Source organism: Hyperoodon ampullatus, assembly GCF_949752795.1.
Source record: "Hyperoodon ampullatus genome assembly, chromosome: 2".
In the NCBI taxonomy this organism is placed as follows: domain Eukaryota; kingdom Metazoa; phylum Chordata; class Mammalia; order Artiodactyla; family Ziphiidae; genus Hyperoodon; species Hyperoodon ampullatus.
Window position 1 is genome coordinate 97,625,603 of NC_136915.1, and position 12,289 is coordinate 97,637,891.

A 12,289-nucleotide genomic window follows, 5' to 3' on the forward strand; every position below is an offset into this window, starting at 1 on the left:
TTATATGATTTGGAGAAAAATATTTCCTCTTGGAGTGTAAATGGGAGACTTTGCATCATGAAAGTAGCTCCGTGGTCATTTATAGTAAAGAAGTGAAAGAGCAGAGAAATCTATTGCATCTGAGTCCTGGATCTCTTCCAACTCAGTAGGTTCCCTCTGCATAAGGACTTTGCATTGATTGCCAACTAGCAAGGGAAATTAATATGTGATATCCCGTTTATGCATACAACTCTCTGTGGCTGGGCTGCACTATGGATTTCTCTGGTACTAGTCACCACTTATAAATCTTTGCCAGATCACAATAGTAGACTTTGTATAGAAAGAGAATGTTGAGTCTTGGGATGAAGTTGAAGCATCTATTTGTTAAGGAAATTCTCTAGTGTTACATAGTTTTAGAGAATTTGTATTGATAATTAATACTTCTGTTAAGCTCTTACATGTTGTCCTATATTGTTTCTTTTACAATATGTTTATTTATAAGACCTATATTCAGAATGTGTGGGGTTTTTTTCTTAACGTGCTTTTGGGGGGCTTGGTAAGTTCTTGTTACTTGTATCCATCTCCGTACTAAATGAAGGCAGTTCTAAGCATTAAGGTATTTTCTCCAATATTATATTTTCCTGCTTTTCCTATTATTCTAGCTCAAATTATTATAAAAAGATGAAATGATATTTGAAAAACTTAGCTTACTTTTTAAATGAAAACTTGACTTTAGAAACGTTTCAGGATTCTTGTCCATCTCAATAATATTTTCAGTTGCAGATGTTGGTAGTTTAAATAATTCTCCCAGTAGTCATCAAGCTAGATTGTAATTTTTTTTAACATACATTCAGTAAGCTCTGAATCCTCTAACTACACCTGAAGACACATGATTTATAGTTTTTTTTTTCATAATTGTTGATCTGAGGTTGACTGATTCCTTAACATTAATGATGGTACTTAGTTTTATAGAAGATCATTAAAAATTCAGTTATTATGGTATCACCTATTAAAAAAAATCTTTGGGAACCCTGAAATTGTGAAGAATTTAATTTAGCTTTGAAGCAGTTTTTAAATTATTCCACTGAACAAATGAAGTTTCTTTGGAGGTATTTGTTTTTGGCTTAGATAAAAAAAAAAAAAAAAAAAACCTATAACTTTTCTGTTTCATGAAGGAAAACAGGAAATACTCATTCTTATTGAGCTAAGTAGTTCTTTTTAATTTTAGTAATTCAAACAGCATTTTCTAATGTCCTAGCAAATGTTTAAACATACAGATGACCCATTAAATGTCTGAGGGCTTTTGTTTTGGTTAGGTTTTTGTACTGTGCAGTGCACAGTTGATGTAGTATTAAGTTTCAGGAATCTTTATTAAGAATAGCATTCCATGTTTGTTTGTTTTTAATTGGCTTTCACAGTTTAGTTTTGGTAGAATTAAAACCACTTTTGTGTAGTGTATATAAAACCTACTTTAATTGTCATATGCTAGGTTCATTTTTTTCTCATTATCTTCTGTGATACTGAAGATCTGATTTGTTCTGCTACTTTAGTGACAGGTTCAGAACCTGCTTTTGGCAGGGAACTAGTTTAGTCTGTTGACTTGCTGTGCACATGGTTGGCTTCACTAAGTAAAAATAAATGTGTATTTTACTTACTTAGTTACCTAAATGATTTGGATAGAATATCCCAAACCAACTACATTCCAACTCAGCAAGATGTTTTGCGGACAAGAGTGAAGACCACAGGCATTGTGGAAACACATTTCACTTTCAAAGACCTGTACTTCAAGTAAGTCATTAGCCTTTTTCTAGATATGCCAAACACAAATATCTTTCTTTTAGTTAGTATCTCTTAATCAGGGTAAAATTTCTGTAGGCAATATTCTTTGATTTAGAAACTTATAATTATATTCATCAGCCAGTATTTGACTGTTTAAACTGAATGGGGGCCCAGACGTTTCTTCTTTCTCCAAATAGCATCAAGTATGTTTTCCATTTGGAGGAACTTAAATTCAAAATTAAATTGTAACTTACATGTCAATAAAAGTAATCATATGGTTACCAATTTATGTTATTTTAAATTTTATTTGTAGCTGCTTTTTTATTGGAATCGCCAAAACATGTATTGAATGTTTGTTGTTTAGAAGGGTAACAACAATACTAAAAGGATAGAAAGCTAGTGTTTTGGTTTAGTTTATGTGGCTTTGTTCTGGCATTTTGATATTAAAACAGAAATGCTTTTCTCACCAGTGTCAATCCTTTCTTACTGGATCGCACTTCTCTCTCAGTTTACTGGAATGAAGCTAATACTGTCATGGCCTTTGACTGATTTGTGCACAGTATCATGCACAACTTAGTTCTTAATACAGTACAGAATGGAATATCGATCTAGGGATAGAGGTATTTTGTGGAGGTATGATATGATATAAACAATTATTGTTTTAGAGAGAGAAGATTCTAGTATTCTAATACAGAGGATTTTCTCATCAGCACTAGTAATTCTAGAATATGCTTCAGCTTGTCTCTGTGTTAATGGTCTTTTGTAAATAATAGAACTGTCTTTTTGGTTCTTGTTTTCTGCTTTTATGACCTTTGAGATTAGGAGTAAACTTACCCCCTTCAGTATATGATGTCCTTTTTAGCTACTTCATTACGCTTGTATGTAGAATGTGATATTCAACATTGTTGCATGCAAATGTAACTTTTAGTTCAGATTCTCTCAATTTTCTTTTCTCTGAAAAAAATTGCTTCATAGGTTTCGCAAAACCCACACAGAGTTTAGGTATTACTACATACTAGTTGAGGTCTTGAAATCTTAATACACCAAAACAGGTTTGAAACCTGGTGCAGGAAAATAGCAGTTCAGCTGAATATTTTTAGAATAGAAGAGCTGCTTATCATAGTACTGATGAATTTATTTAACAAGAATAGCAGAGTCTCCATGGATTATCACCCATGAAACCGTAAGAGTGAGATGTCTCTTGGTGTGCTATAAGATTAGTAATCCATTCATAATTATATGTCATGACCTTTATTTATTTAGTGTGGGAAACTTTTTTGTTGATGTCATAGATTGATCTTTAGTTAGGTGATTCCTGTTGGTCATTTTATGTCAGGATCAATAGCCAGATATAATTAAGGTGCTGCACCCACTTTATTGTTGGCATGTAGATATCTTGTTATGAAGTACTATCACTTCTTCCTTTTCCTCTTCTCTCTAGGCAAAACCACTATCCATTTATTCAAACATTTATTGAGCATCTACTATATGCAAGGCATTGTGTAATTGCTTACTTGCCTCTCAGTTATGAGGTAATGTCTATAAAATGTTGATCTGTTAGTGAATGATACTGTAAATGTTAATATGTGTGAAAAGCCCACTTTGGGAACTTCACAATGTTCTGCCAGTTTTATGGACTTTATAGAAAGAAATGGTGGAGCAAATTCAAATTATGGTGTACCAGTGTGTGCCTGCTCTTGAAAGGTCTATGGTGAAATATGTGATGTTAGCTTTCTTAAAACCTATAATATGACCTTGTATTAGAGCCAACTTGTGATTGCCTCATTCCAGGTGTCAGGACTAAAGGTTGAAAAGAACTGGGGAAGATCAAAAGACCAAAAGAAAAAGTTGGGTCATGAAGAGATGAGATGACTGTTCTCTTTCAAACATACATTGAGAAATTACTCAACTGTGTCTTATCTCTCTCAATCTCTAGGGAGAAAATTCTCTGGAAATAGATCCCTAGTCACTGTAGATCTGACACACTGAACCAGCTTGGCAGAGTTTAACCCTAAAACATTTTATCATTGTCATCAAACATATATCTTTTTTTTTTTTTTTTTTTTGCGGTACGCGGGCCTCTCACTGTTGTGACCTCTCCCATTGCGGAGCACAGGCTCTGGACGCACAGGCTCAGCGTCCATGGCTCACGGGCCCAGCCGCTCCGCGGCATGTGGGATCTTCCCGGACTGAGGCACGAACCCGCGTCCCCTGCATCGGCAGGCGGACTCTCAACCACTGCGCCACCAGGGAAGCCCCCAAACATATATCTTAAGAGTAGCTAACCATTTGTATGCATACCTCCTCAGACCCTAGTACCAGTTAAAAAACAAAGCCGTGCAGGTCCTCCTTTTACTATAGGTGGTAGATGAGGACACTGCTGACAGAAGTTCAGCAGTTGACTCAGGATATCAAGTAAGCACCCCAGAAGGGAGTAGTGGTCTAAAACTGATCTGAAGTGGAACATAAAATGTGTGAACCGTTGAGGCTTTGTTATTTTTAATTAGGTTAAATAAGACTTGGAGTTGGGAAATATTGGTTAAATTTTGTGTTTAGATATTGGGTTCTTAGAGTCCTACCATAAAATATAATTTACTTTTTTCTGTAATTAATCTCTAAAATGTTTTCCTTAAAGAAAAATGTATCTCAGTTATACCTCAATTTAAAAAAAAGAAACAAACAAAAAGTAAGGAAAACAAAGTTTTGAATCAGTAGAGTTATGGAAGCAGAATGCAAGTTGGGGATTTATTGTTCTTTTTTTTAGCTAGAGAGATAAACCATTTTGAGAGGTAGAGTAGTGTTGTGGGTACCAGGTTGGATGCTGGAGTTAGAGTTCCAGTCCCCATTTGTTAGTAGTGTTCCCTTGGGCAAATTATTTAACATATCTGTGCCTCAACTTCTTCATCTGTAAAATGGGAATAATAATAGTACTGACAGGAGTGTTATGAGGGTTAAATTAGTTAATGTACTTTAAGACGTTTAGTGTCTGGTAAATGTTAGTTATTATTGTTACTATCTTAAGTTGTGTTATTCAGCTCTTCATTTTTCCTGTCTTTTTTCCCTCCTTCCTTTAATCCATTTCAGTGCTTACTCTACTGACTTTTGGCACGTTTGACACAAGCTTTGATAGTGAAGAGGCTCAACTGTTTATCTAAAATGAGAATTTTAATTGTTCCTAAATTTTATTTTCTCATATTGTTCTCTTTTACATTTAGCCACAGATAATTATTTTGACTACATTTTATCTGCTCCTTGTTTGTCTTTTCTATTATAAATGGGGTTTTGAATATGCAATAGTGGGAAGTTCCCTAACCAGTTCAGTTTAGGGAGATGTGTGTGTGCATGACCTTGCTGAAATTGTGCTTTCTTTCCCCTTACTCAGGATGTTTGATGTAGGTGGCCAAAGATCAGAACGAAAAAAGTGGATTCACTGTTTTGAGGGAGTGACAGCAATTATCTTCTGCGTGGCCCTCAGTGATTATGACCTCGTTCTGGCTGAGGATGAGGAGATGGTATGTTGGAGCTTCTGGTAAATAAAAGGCCTGTCTAATGCAGGCAGGAAACGGAAAATAACTCTTAGGAAGACTTTGCATCCATTTACTCATTGAACTAAAACTTAAAATCCTTAATTTTTCTCCTTGTCAGTGTGATTAGATTTTTCAAAATATTGATCCATGCCCTCTTAAACTTAGGAGATATGACAGCACATTGAGTATGTGGGCAGGATTAAGTCCTCTTGTTGGCCAGTCCTTATTCCCACCTCTCAACCGCTAAGAATTATAAAAATGAGGACTGACTCAGCTTTTGTGTTATCAGGGTCTGACTTCTTTTCATGATTGTCCATCAGCGCTTTTAAAACTTCTTGGTCTGGGACTTCCCTGGCGGTCCAGTGGTTAGGACTCTGTGCTTCCACTGCAGGGGGCATAGGTTCGATCCCTGGTCGAGGAACCAAGATCCTGCATGCCTTGTAGCACGCCCCCCCCCCAAAAAAAACCTTTTTGGTCTGTTGTTCATTAACAGTTAATCTACTTTTACTTTTTTGCTACTGACCTATCATCCTTTGTTTCCTTTTTAGAATCGAATGCATGAAAGCATGAAACTGTTTGACAGCATTTGTAACAACAAATGGTTTACAGACACTTCGATCATTCTGTTCCTCAACAAGAAGGATCTTTTTGAGGAAAAAATAAAGAGGAGTCCATTAACTATCTGTTATCCAGAATACACAGGTAAGGGATCATGAAAGATTTTGTTGGAGGTATACATCTTGAATCAAAACTTTAGTGACCTTCCTACAGCTGTCTTTTGTTTTGAACATTGTGTGTATTTCCTTATGGAGAGTGTTCACTGGTAGTGGTATCAACATTAAGCATGTGATTAAGACCCCTTAAGTCTAAAGTGCTACTCCAGACATAATCGAGTTTACTGTGTTTATTTTATATTTCTGTCCTCCTCATTTTCTGAGGCAAATAAAGAATGATAAAAATCAAAATTTGGTATAAATATATTCACAAAATACAAGAATAAGGTGCAGTTATTACACTCAAGAAACTGATGTTAGTTGTAGAAAGAGAGAGAGACACTTGAAGAATTTCATTTTAGTGTAAAATGTTCATTAATAGAAGAGCAGAAGAAGGGGTTACCTCAATGGGATCAGTGTAGTCTTTTTCCAGAGGAAATGGCACTTGGAGTGAGATAGTAAGAGGATGAACTATGAATCATCAGGCAGATGGGGGAATAAAAACATTTTAGGAAGAGGAAACAGCATATATGGAAATATGGAGTTAAAAATGACATGATGTTTTCTGAAACCTAGGAGGAATTTGGTATTGCTGGAGCTTAAAGTGGTGGGGAAGAGTGGTTGGAGAAGTGGAGAAGGATGCTCGTGGAGGGCATTGTATCCCATGCTGAGACAGTGGGGAACTATTGAAGGATATTCATTGGGGTACATGATGTAGTAGAAACTGATTTAGAAAGATTATGTGATAGATGGCAATAAAGATAGATAGTAGGGGAGTTGAATTAGTGAGGACTCTCTTAGGATGCAAATAGAAACTTTTGATGAAGATATAGGGATATATCATAGAAGTCAAGGACAAGAATGCAGACAGTTCTCAAGAATGCAGTTAGAATTAGGAACCCTGCAAGCACTGTCAAGAACCCTGGGAGCACTTCTTTCCACATCTCTGTTCTCTCCTCTCTGTGTCTCTCTACTCTTCTCTCTTTCCTTACCAACTTTCTCTGCTGCTCAGTTTATGTGATAAAAGATGGCTCTGCCACAGTTTCTATATCTCCTCCATTTAAAAGATCAGGCTAGACTGGGATTGTTTGGCCCAAGGTTCAAATTCCTAAGAGATTCTGGCCAGGGTTAAGTCAGGTAGAAACCCTTAGTTCAATCAGATGAGGTTAGGGACACAAACATGAGTGCCAGGGCTGTATCACTATGACCTTTAGATCAGAATTGAGTATTTCTAGGAGAGGGGACCTCTTGTTAGCTAAGCAGACACTGTAAGTGCTTCATATAGTAAGGTGAAAGGGTGTAGCTAGGGTAAGGAAGTGGGACGAGTCAAAGGTACTCTCAGAGTTCTGTCTTAATTGGGTCCCGGTACTGTGATCTGAATTCATATTTAGGAATGTTGGTTTTGAAGTATCTATGGAACATCCTGATGGAGATATCTAACAGATAGTTATATATGTGGCCTTGGAGCTTGGGGAGAGGTTACAGGTTAGTAACAGATACTGATTTGGGGTCATGTGTAAATACAACATGGAAATGGATGAGATGACCTAGAGTGATGATACAGAATGAGGAGAGAAAAGAATAGAATGAGAGCGGATACCAGCCTCTATTGGCAGGAGAAAAAGAAAGGTTTGTATAAGATACAAAGAGAAGAATCTGGAAAGCCAAAGTATCAAAAACTAAGAGGAGAGTTTAAATAGTGAGGAGTGGTCAACAATGTCATATGCAGGTAAGTAAATACATTTTGAAATAATGGCCTCTGGAGTTAGCAATCAGGAGACCATTGACTGTTATGGAGAGCATTATCAGTGGGATGATGAGAGTAGAGCCAGGACCAGTGAGTTACTGAGTGGGAAGTGAAGAAATGAAGACAAGTGTAGCCTCCTCTTGAGCAGCTTAGATTACAGGGGAAGGAGAGATCTTTAAATGTTTATGGGCTTAGAGGTAAGATCCTACAGCAAAAGAGAAGTTACAAAAAGTGGATGTAATTGATGGAGCAAGATTTGTAAGCAGGTGGGAAAAGAAGGAATCAAAAGTCTAGGTAGGATGAATGGATAAACAAATTGGTATATCTGTACAATGAAGTATTATTTAGCTATAAAAAGGAACAAAGTACTGATAATGCCACAACTTTGATGAACCTTATAAACTTTATACTAAATGGAAGAAGTCAAACAGAATAGGCTACATTTGTGTGATTCCTTTTATATGATATATCCCAAATAGGCAAATCCACAGAGACAGAAAGCAGATTGGTTGTTGGTTATTAGGAGATTGGCACAAGGGGAATTGAGGAATGATTACTTAATGGGAATGGGGTGTTTTTCTGGGGTGGTGGAAAAGTTTGAAACTAGAGAGAGGTGGTGATTGTATAGCATGTGACTGCACTAAATGCCACTGTATTGTAAATTTATTGCATGTTATGTGAATTTCACTTCAACTTCAAAAAAAAGAAGAGTATAGATAGAGCAGTTGAATTTTGAATCAAAAAGAAGACATCTCTAAGACCAAAGGTACAAATAAGTGCAGATATAGATAACTTTTTAAGTGAGGTGGTGGGTTAAAAAGTTGAGATGGGGCTTCCCTGGTGGCGCAGTGGTTGAGAGTCCGCCTGCCGATGCAGAGGACGTGGGTTCGTGCCCTGGTCTGGGAAGATCCCACATGCCGCAGAGTGGCGGGGCCCGTGAGCCATGGCTGCTGAGCCTGCGCGTCCGGAGCCTGTGCTCCGCAACGGGAGAGACCATAACAGTGAGGGGCCTGCGTACTGCAAAAAAAAAAAAAAAAAATCATTCCAATTGTAACGGAGCTTAGCTTCAGAGCCTTAGGGCAATAGTTTAAATAACCAAACGTAAACCAGTAGATGCAAAAGGGAAAGGGGCCTGAACTGTATACATTTAAATGGTGAATTTTATGGTATGTGAATTTTACCCTAATAAATCTGTTATTTCTTCAAAGAGGGGGACCTGAAAGTTAAACCCTATTTCAACAACATTGGTAATTAACACTCATAATCCCCTGCTTCCTACACAATCTTGTCTACTTGTGAATCTTTAGAACAGCCTTAGAAACTGTCTGCAGAGCCAGGGAAACTCAACAAAGACAGCATACACTGTTATTCCTGTGAACTAGGGGCTATTTTCAGTGACATTAAGCGTGACAAAAATATATCAACAAATAAGTATATAAAGACGACTAAATAACAAAGAAAGGCTTAAGAAAGAAATGACTTATTTAAACAGACTGTTTAAAGAACGGAAGGAAGACAGCTTGGTAGGTGCTTGAAATAGATTTACTGAGATGTGCAGAACCTCTGTAAATTAAAGGAGACAGATGTTTGAAACACGTAACACCAGATTTTTGTCTGGTAGGAACAGATACTGATACTTGGGAAATCAGGACTGTGAGAATCCTTAAGAATGAAGTCAATGAAAGATAGGCTTGGAAGTTCACCCTACCCCCCGCCACCCAAAAATAAATGGACATGATATTGAGGACTCCTTGCTATGTGTGAAGATTCCCAGCTGAAACATTAATGTCAATCCTTTACTTGTCTTAAGTAAGATTGTTCTCCCATTCTAAAACTTGGATACTTTCCATCAACTTACCCAACTCTCACCTCCCTCCTCCCTCTGAACAGATGACAACATTTCCAAATTCCCTAAGAAAACAGAGGCCACGGGGCTTTAAACTACATTTCAACTTTTTTTTTTTTTTGCGGTACGTGGGCCTCTCACTGTTGTGGCCTCTCCCATTGTGGAGCACAGGCTCCAGACGCACAGGCTCAGAGGCCATGGCTCACAGGCCCCGCTGCTCCGCGGCATGTGGGATCTTCCCGGACTGGGGCACTAACCCGTGTCCCCTGCATCTGCAGGCGGACTCTCAACCACTGCGCCACCAGGGAAGCCCCGGAATGATTTTGAAAAGAAGCATGACTTCCCCTTTTGAATTGTTTATTTCACCATCACTCCAAGGAGCACAGGCTCTCTGACCTTTTAAACAGTTATGTCCTTCTAGAAATGCATCTTCCTACTTCCCTAGTTTCCTTTTATGCTTTCTAGATTTTGTAGCTAAAAAGTCTAAGTAAAAGGGAAAGAAACTTAAAGTTCTGTTTTCCTGGATCTTTGTGATAATTTTATTTTACTTATAATGAGATTCTGCACTCAAGAAACATGTAATGATTATAGAAAAATAGAAATCTGTTTATTTCAATTGTGTTATATTTCCTCTCTCCATAAGTAAATTGTGATGGCCTGACTTAGTTGAGTCCAAGCAACTGTTTTAATTTGAACTGAGAATATTGGGTGTCTGCCTCAGGTTCCAATACATATGAAGAAGCAGCTGCTTACATTCAGTGCCAGTTTGAAGATCTGAACAGAAGAAAAGATACCAAGGAGATCTACACCCACTTCACCTGTGCCACAGACACCAAGAATGTGCAGTTTGTTTTTGATGCTGTTACAGATGTCATCATTAAAAACAACTTAAAGGAATGTGGACTTTATTGAAGAGTGTGGATATTAAATAAAAGGTAAAACTTTGAACAGTTTAATTATAGTGCTGTACTGATGTCTCTTGACTTTGTAAACTTTTTCTAATTACAAATGTTCTTCTTTCCTAGTTATTACAGTGTGGAGTGTTGAGACCAGACTTCTTTTGCTGTCTCATTGGGCAGCTGCAAGCATGAACGGGACCAGGGAATGGCAGCGGCATGCAGAATTTTAGTACTCTTTAGCACAATCTTCTGTATTAGGGAACTCTTAATTGACATGAGATGCTAAAGTCAGACATTGGAATTGGAACAACTGTAAAGTATGATTTGATCATCAAGACATCACTTGGATTTCACAATCTCAAATGTTTAGGGCAGATGTCAAGTTGAGGTGCTGCATTCCAGAACTTCAATATGTAGCTTACTCTTTTTTTTTCCTTCTTGACAAACCATTTTTTAAGTTGTTTTTTGTTGTTGTTGTTTTTTTTTTATCAAGGGAAGAGTAACTTCACTAAATTTTATTTCTTTGTGAAAGAATCTTTATTAAAACACACACAGTCTTAACTATGCACATGATGTGACCAGATCATCTTGAAAATTTTCCTCGTAGTAGGAACTCTTTGTTTTTAACTCTTGGTATGGTCAGAATATAATATTTCCATAATTACTTAATTCTTTACGATTATTGGGGCTTTAATTATAGCTTTTTTGGATGAAATTTACGTTATTATCCTGTTCAAAGTACCATTATGGTTTCTAAATGGTAATTACATTGAAGAATTTGTGTAGTAAGATTCCAGCTCTTTTTTTAAGCTTGTGGTTGAAGGTTAACCTGGTTTATGCTGATTACCGAATTACTAGATAAATGCTGATGTAGTATGATGAAGTCAGCTTCTTGGATACAGACACACCCGGGGCAGCTGCCAGTTAGAAATGCAAATTGCTAAATTCCAAACAGAACCAGTGACTTTGCTGCTACACATCTGCTAAATTGACCACTTCAATTCTTGCTTGTCCGTCTCAGTCATAGGGAGTTCTGTAAAAGATGCCCCTTGTTTTCCATCTTCCATTGGCTTTTTCTGTTGGGAAACATCTAAAGTGTATTAACAGTGCATGCCTTTACTTTGTAAACGTGGTGCCAAATCCCTGTTTGCCATTGTTTTTATTGTAGCAATGTTCATTGTAGTAATCCTTAGTCAGTACCTTCTTTTGCTGAAACTATTGATTTGGGGACTTTTTTTCCACTTTGTTGTGTGTACAGATTTTAATCTGTTATAGTTGGCAGCAGTATTAAAATGGTGAGTAAAGAGTCCAGGTTTGTTCCTGTTTGTAACTAGTCCTTTCTGGAAGTATTTTCTTCTGTTGCTTTTTGCCCCTGCTGTGTGCTTAGGCCTTTGTCTGAGAATGGGTTTAGGTAGAAGGGTTCCCTGAAGGTGTTAGTCTTTTGGTGTAATAGTATTGTTGAATCTTGGCCTGACTGAGCGTGTTATGTCATATCTGTGTTAGTGATATGCAGTCAAAACTCATTTTCCAGATTTACATTTTGGTTGTGTGGAGAGCTCTATTCACCTCAGCCTGCAGGTCCTTTTGTACAATGTGGAGAGCTCTATTCACCTCAGCCTGCAGGTCCTTTTGTACAATGTACAGCAAATGTCATTAAATATTGAATGGTCCATTAGGGGAAGGCAAATGAAGAGAATGCATTTTAAGCATTCCAAATCAGTAGTTTGAGCAGTGCCTTTTGGGGTCCGATCTTTTTGGATTGGATTCTATTTCATCTTTTGATGTGACCTTTCACTAGT

The 12,289-nt window shown here is 37.3% G+C and overlaps 1 protein-coding gene across 1 annotated transcript in view; it reads left to right on the plus strand.

Annotated features, from left to right (window-relative positions):
* GNAI3 (G protein subunit alpha i3) overlaps positions 1 to 11,799 on the plus strand; it is a gene marked incomplete at its 5' end in the record, with an annotated part of 38,313 nt that extends 26,514 nt beyond the window's left edge. Inside the window, 5 exons of the mRNA XM_079697966.1 lie at positions 1,639 to 1,767; positions 5,141 to 5,270; positions 5,834 to 5,987; positions 10,313 to 10,526; positions 10,617 to 11,799. Coding sequence (XP_079554092.1) covers positions 1,639 to 1,767; positions 5,141 to 5,270; positions 5,834 to 5,987; positions 10,313 to 10,503 — 604 coding nt within the window. The 3' untranslated portion in view covers positions 10,504 to 10,526; positions 10,617 to 11,799. The remainder of the gene's footprint in view (positions 1 to 1,638; positions 1,768 to 5,140; positions 5,271 to 5,833; positions 5,988 to 10,312; positions 10,527 to 10,616) is intronic.
* Between the last annotated feature and the right edge of the window lie 490 nt (positions 11,800 to 12,289).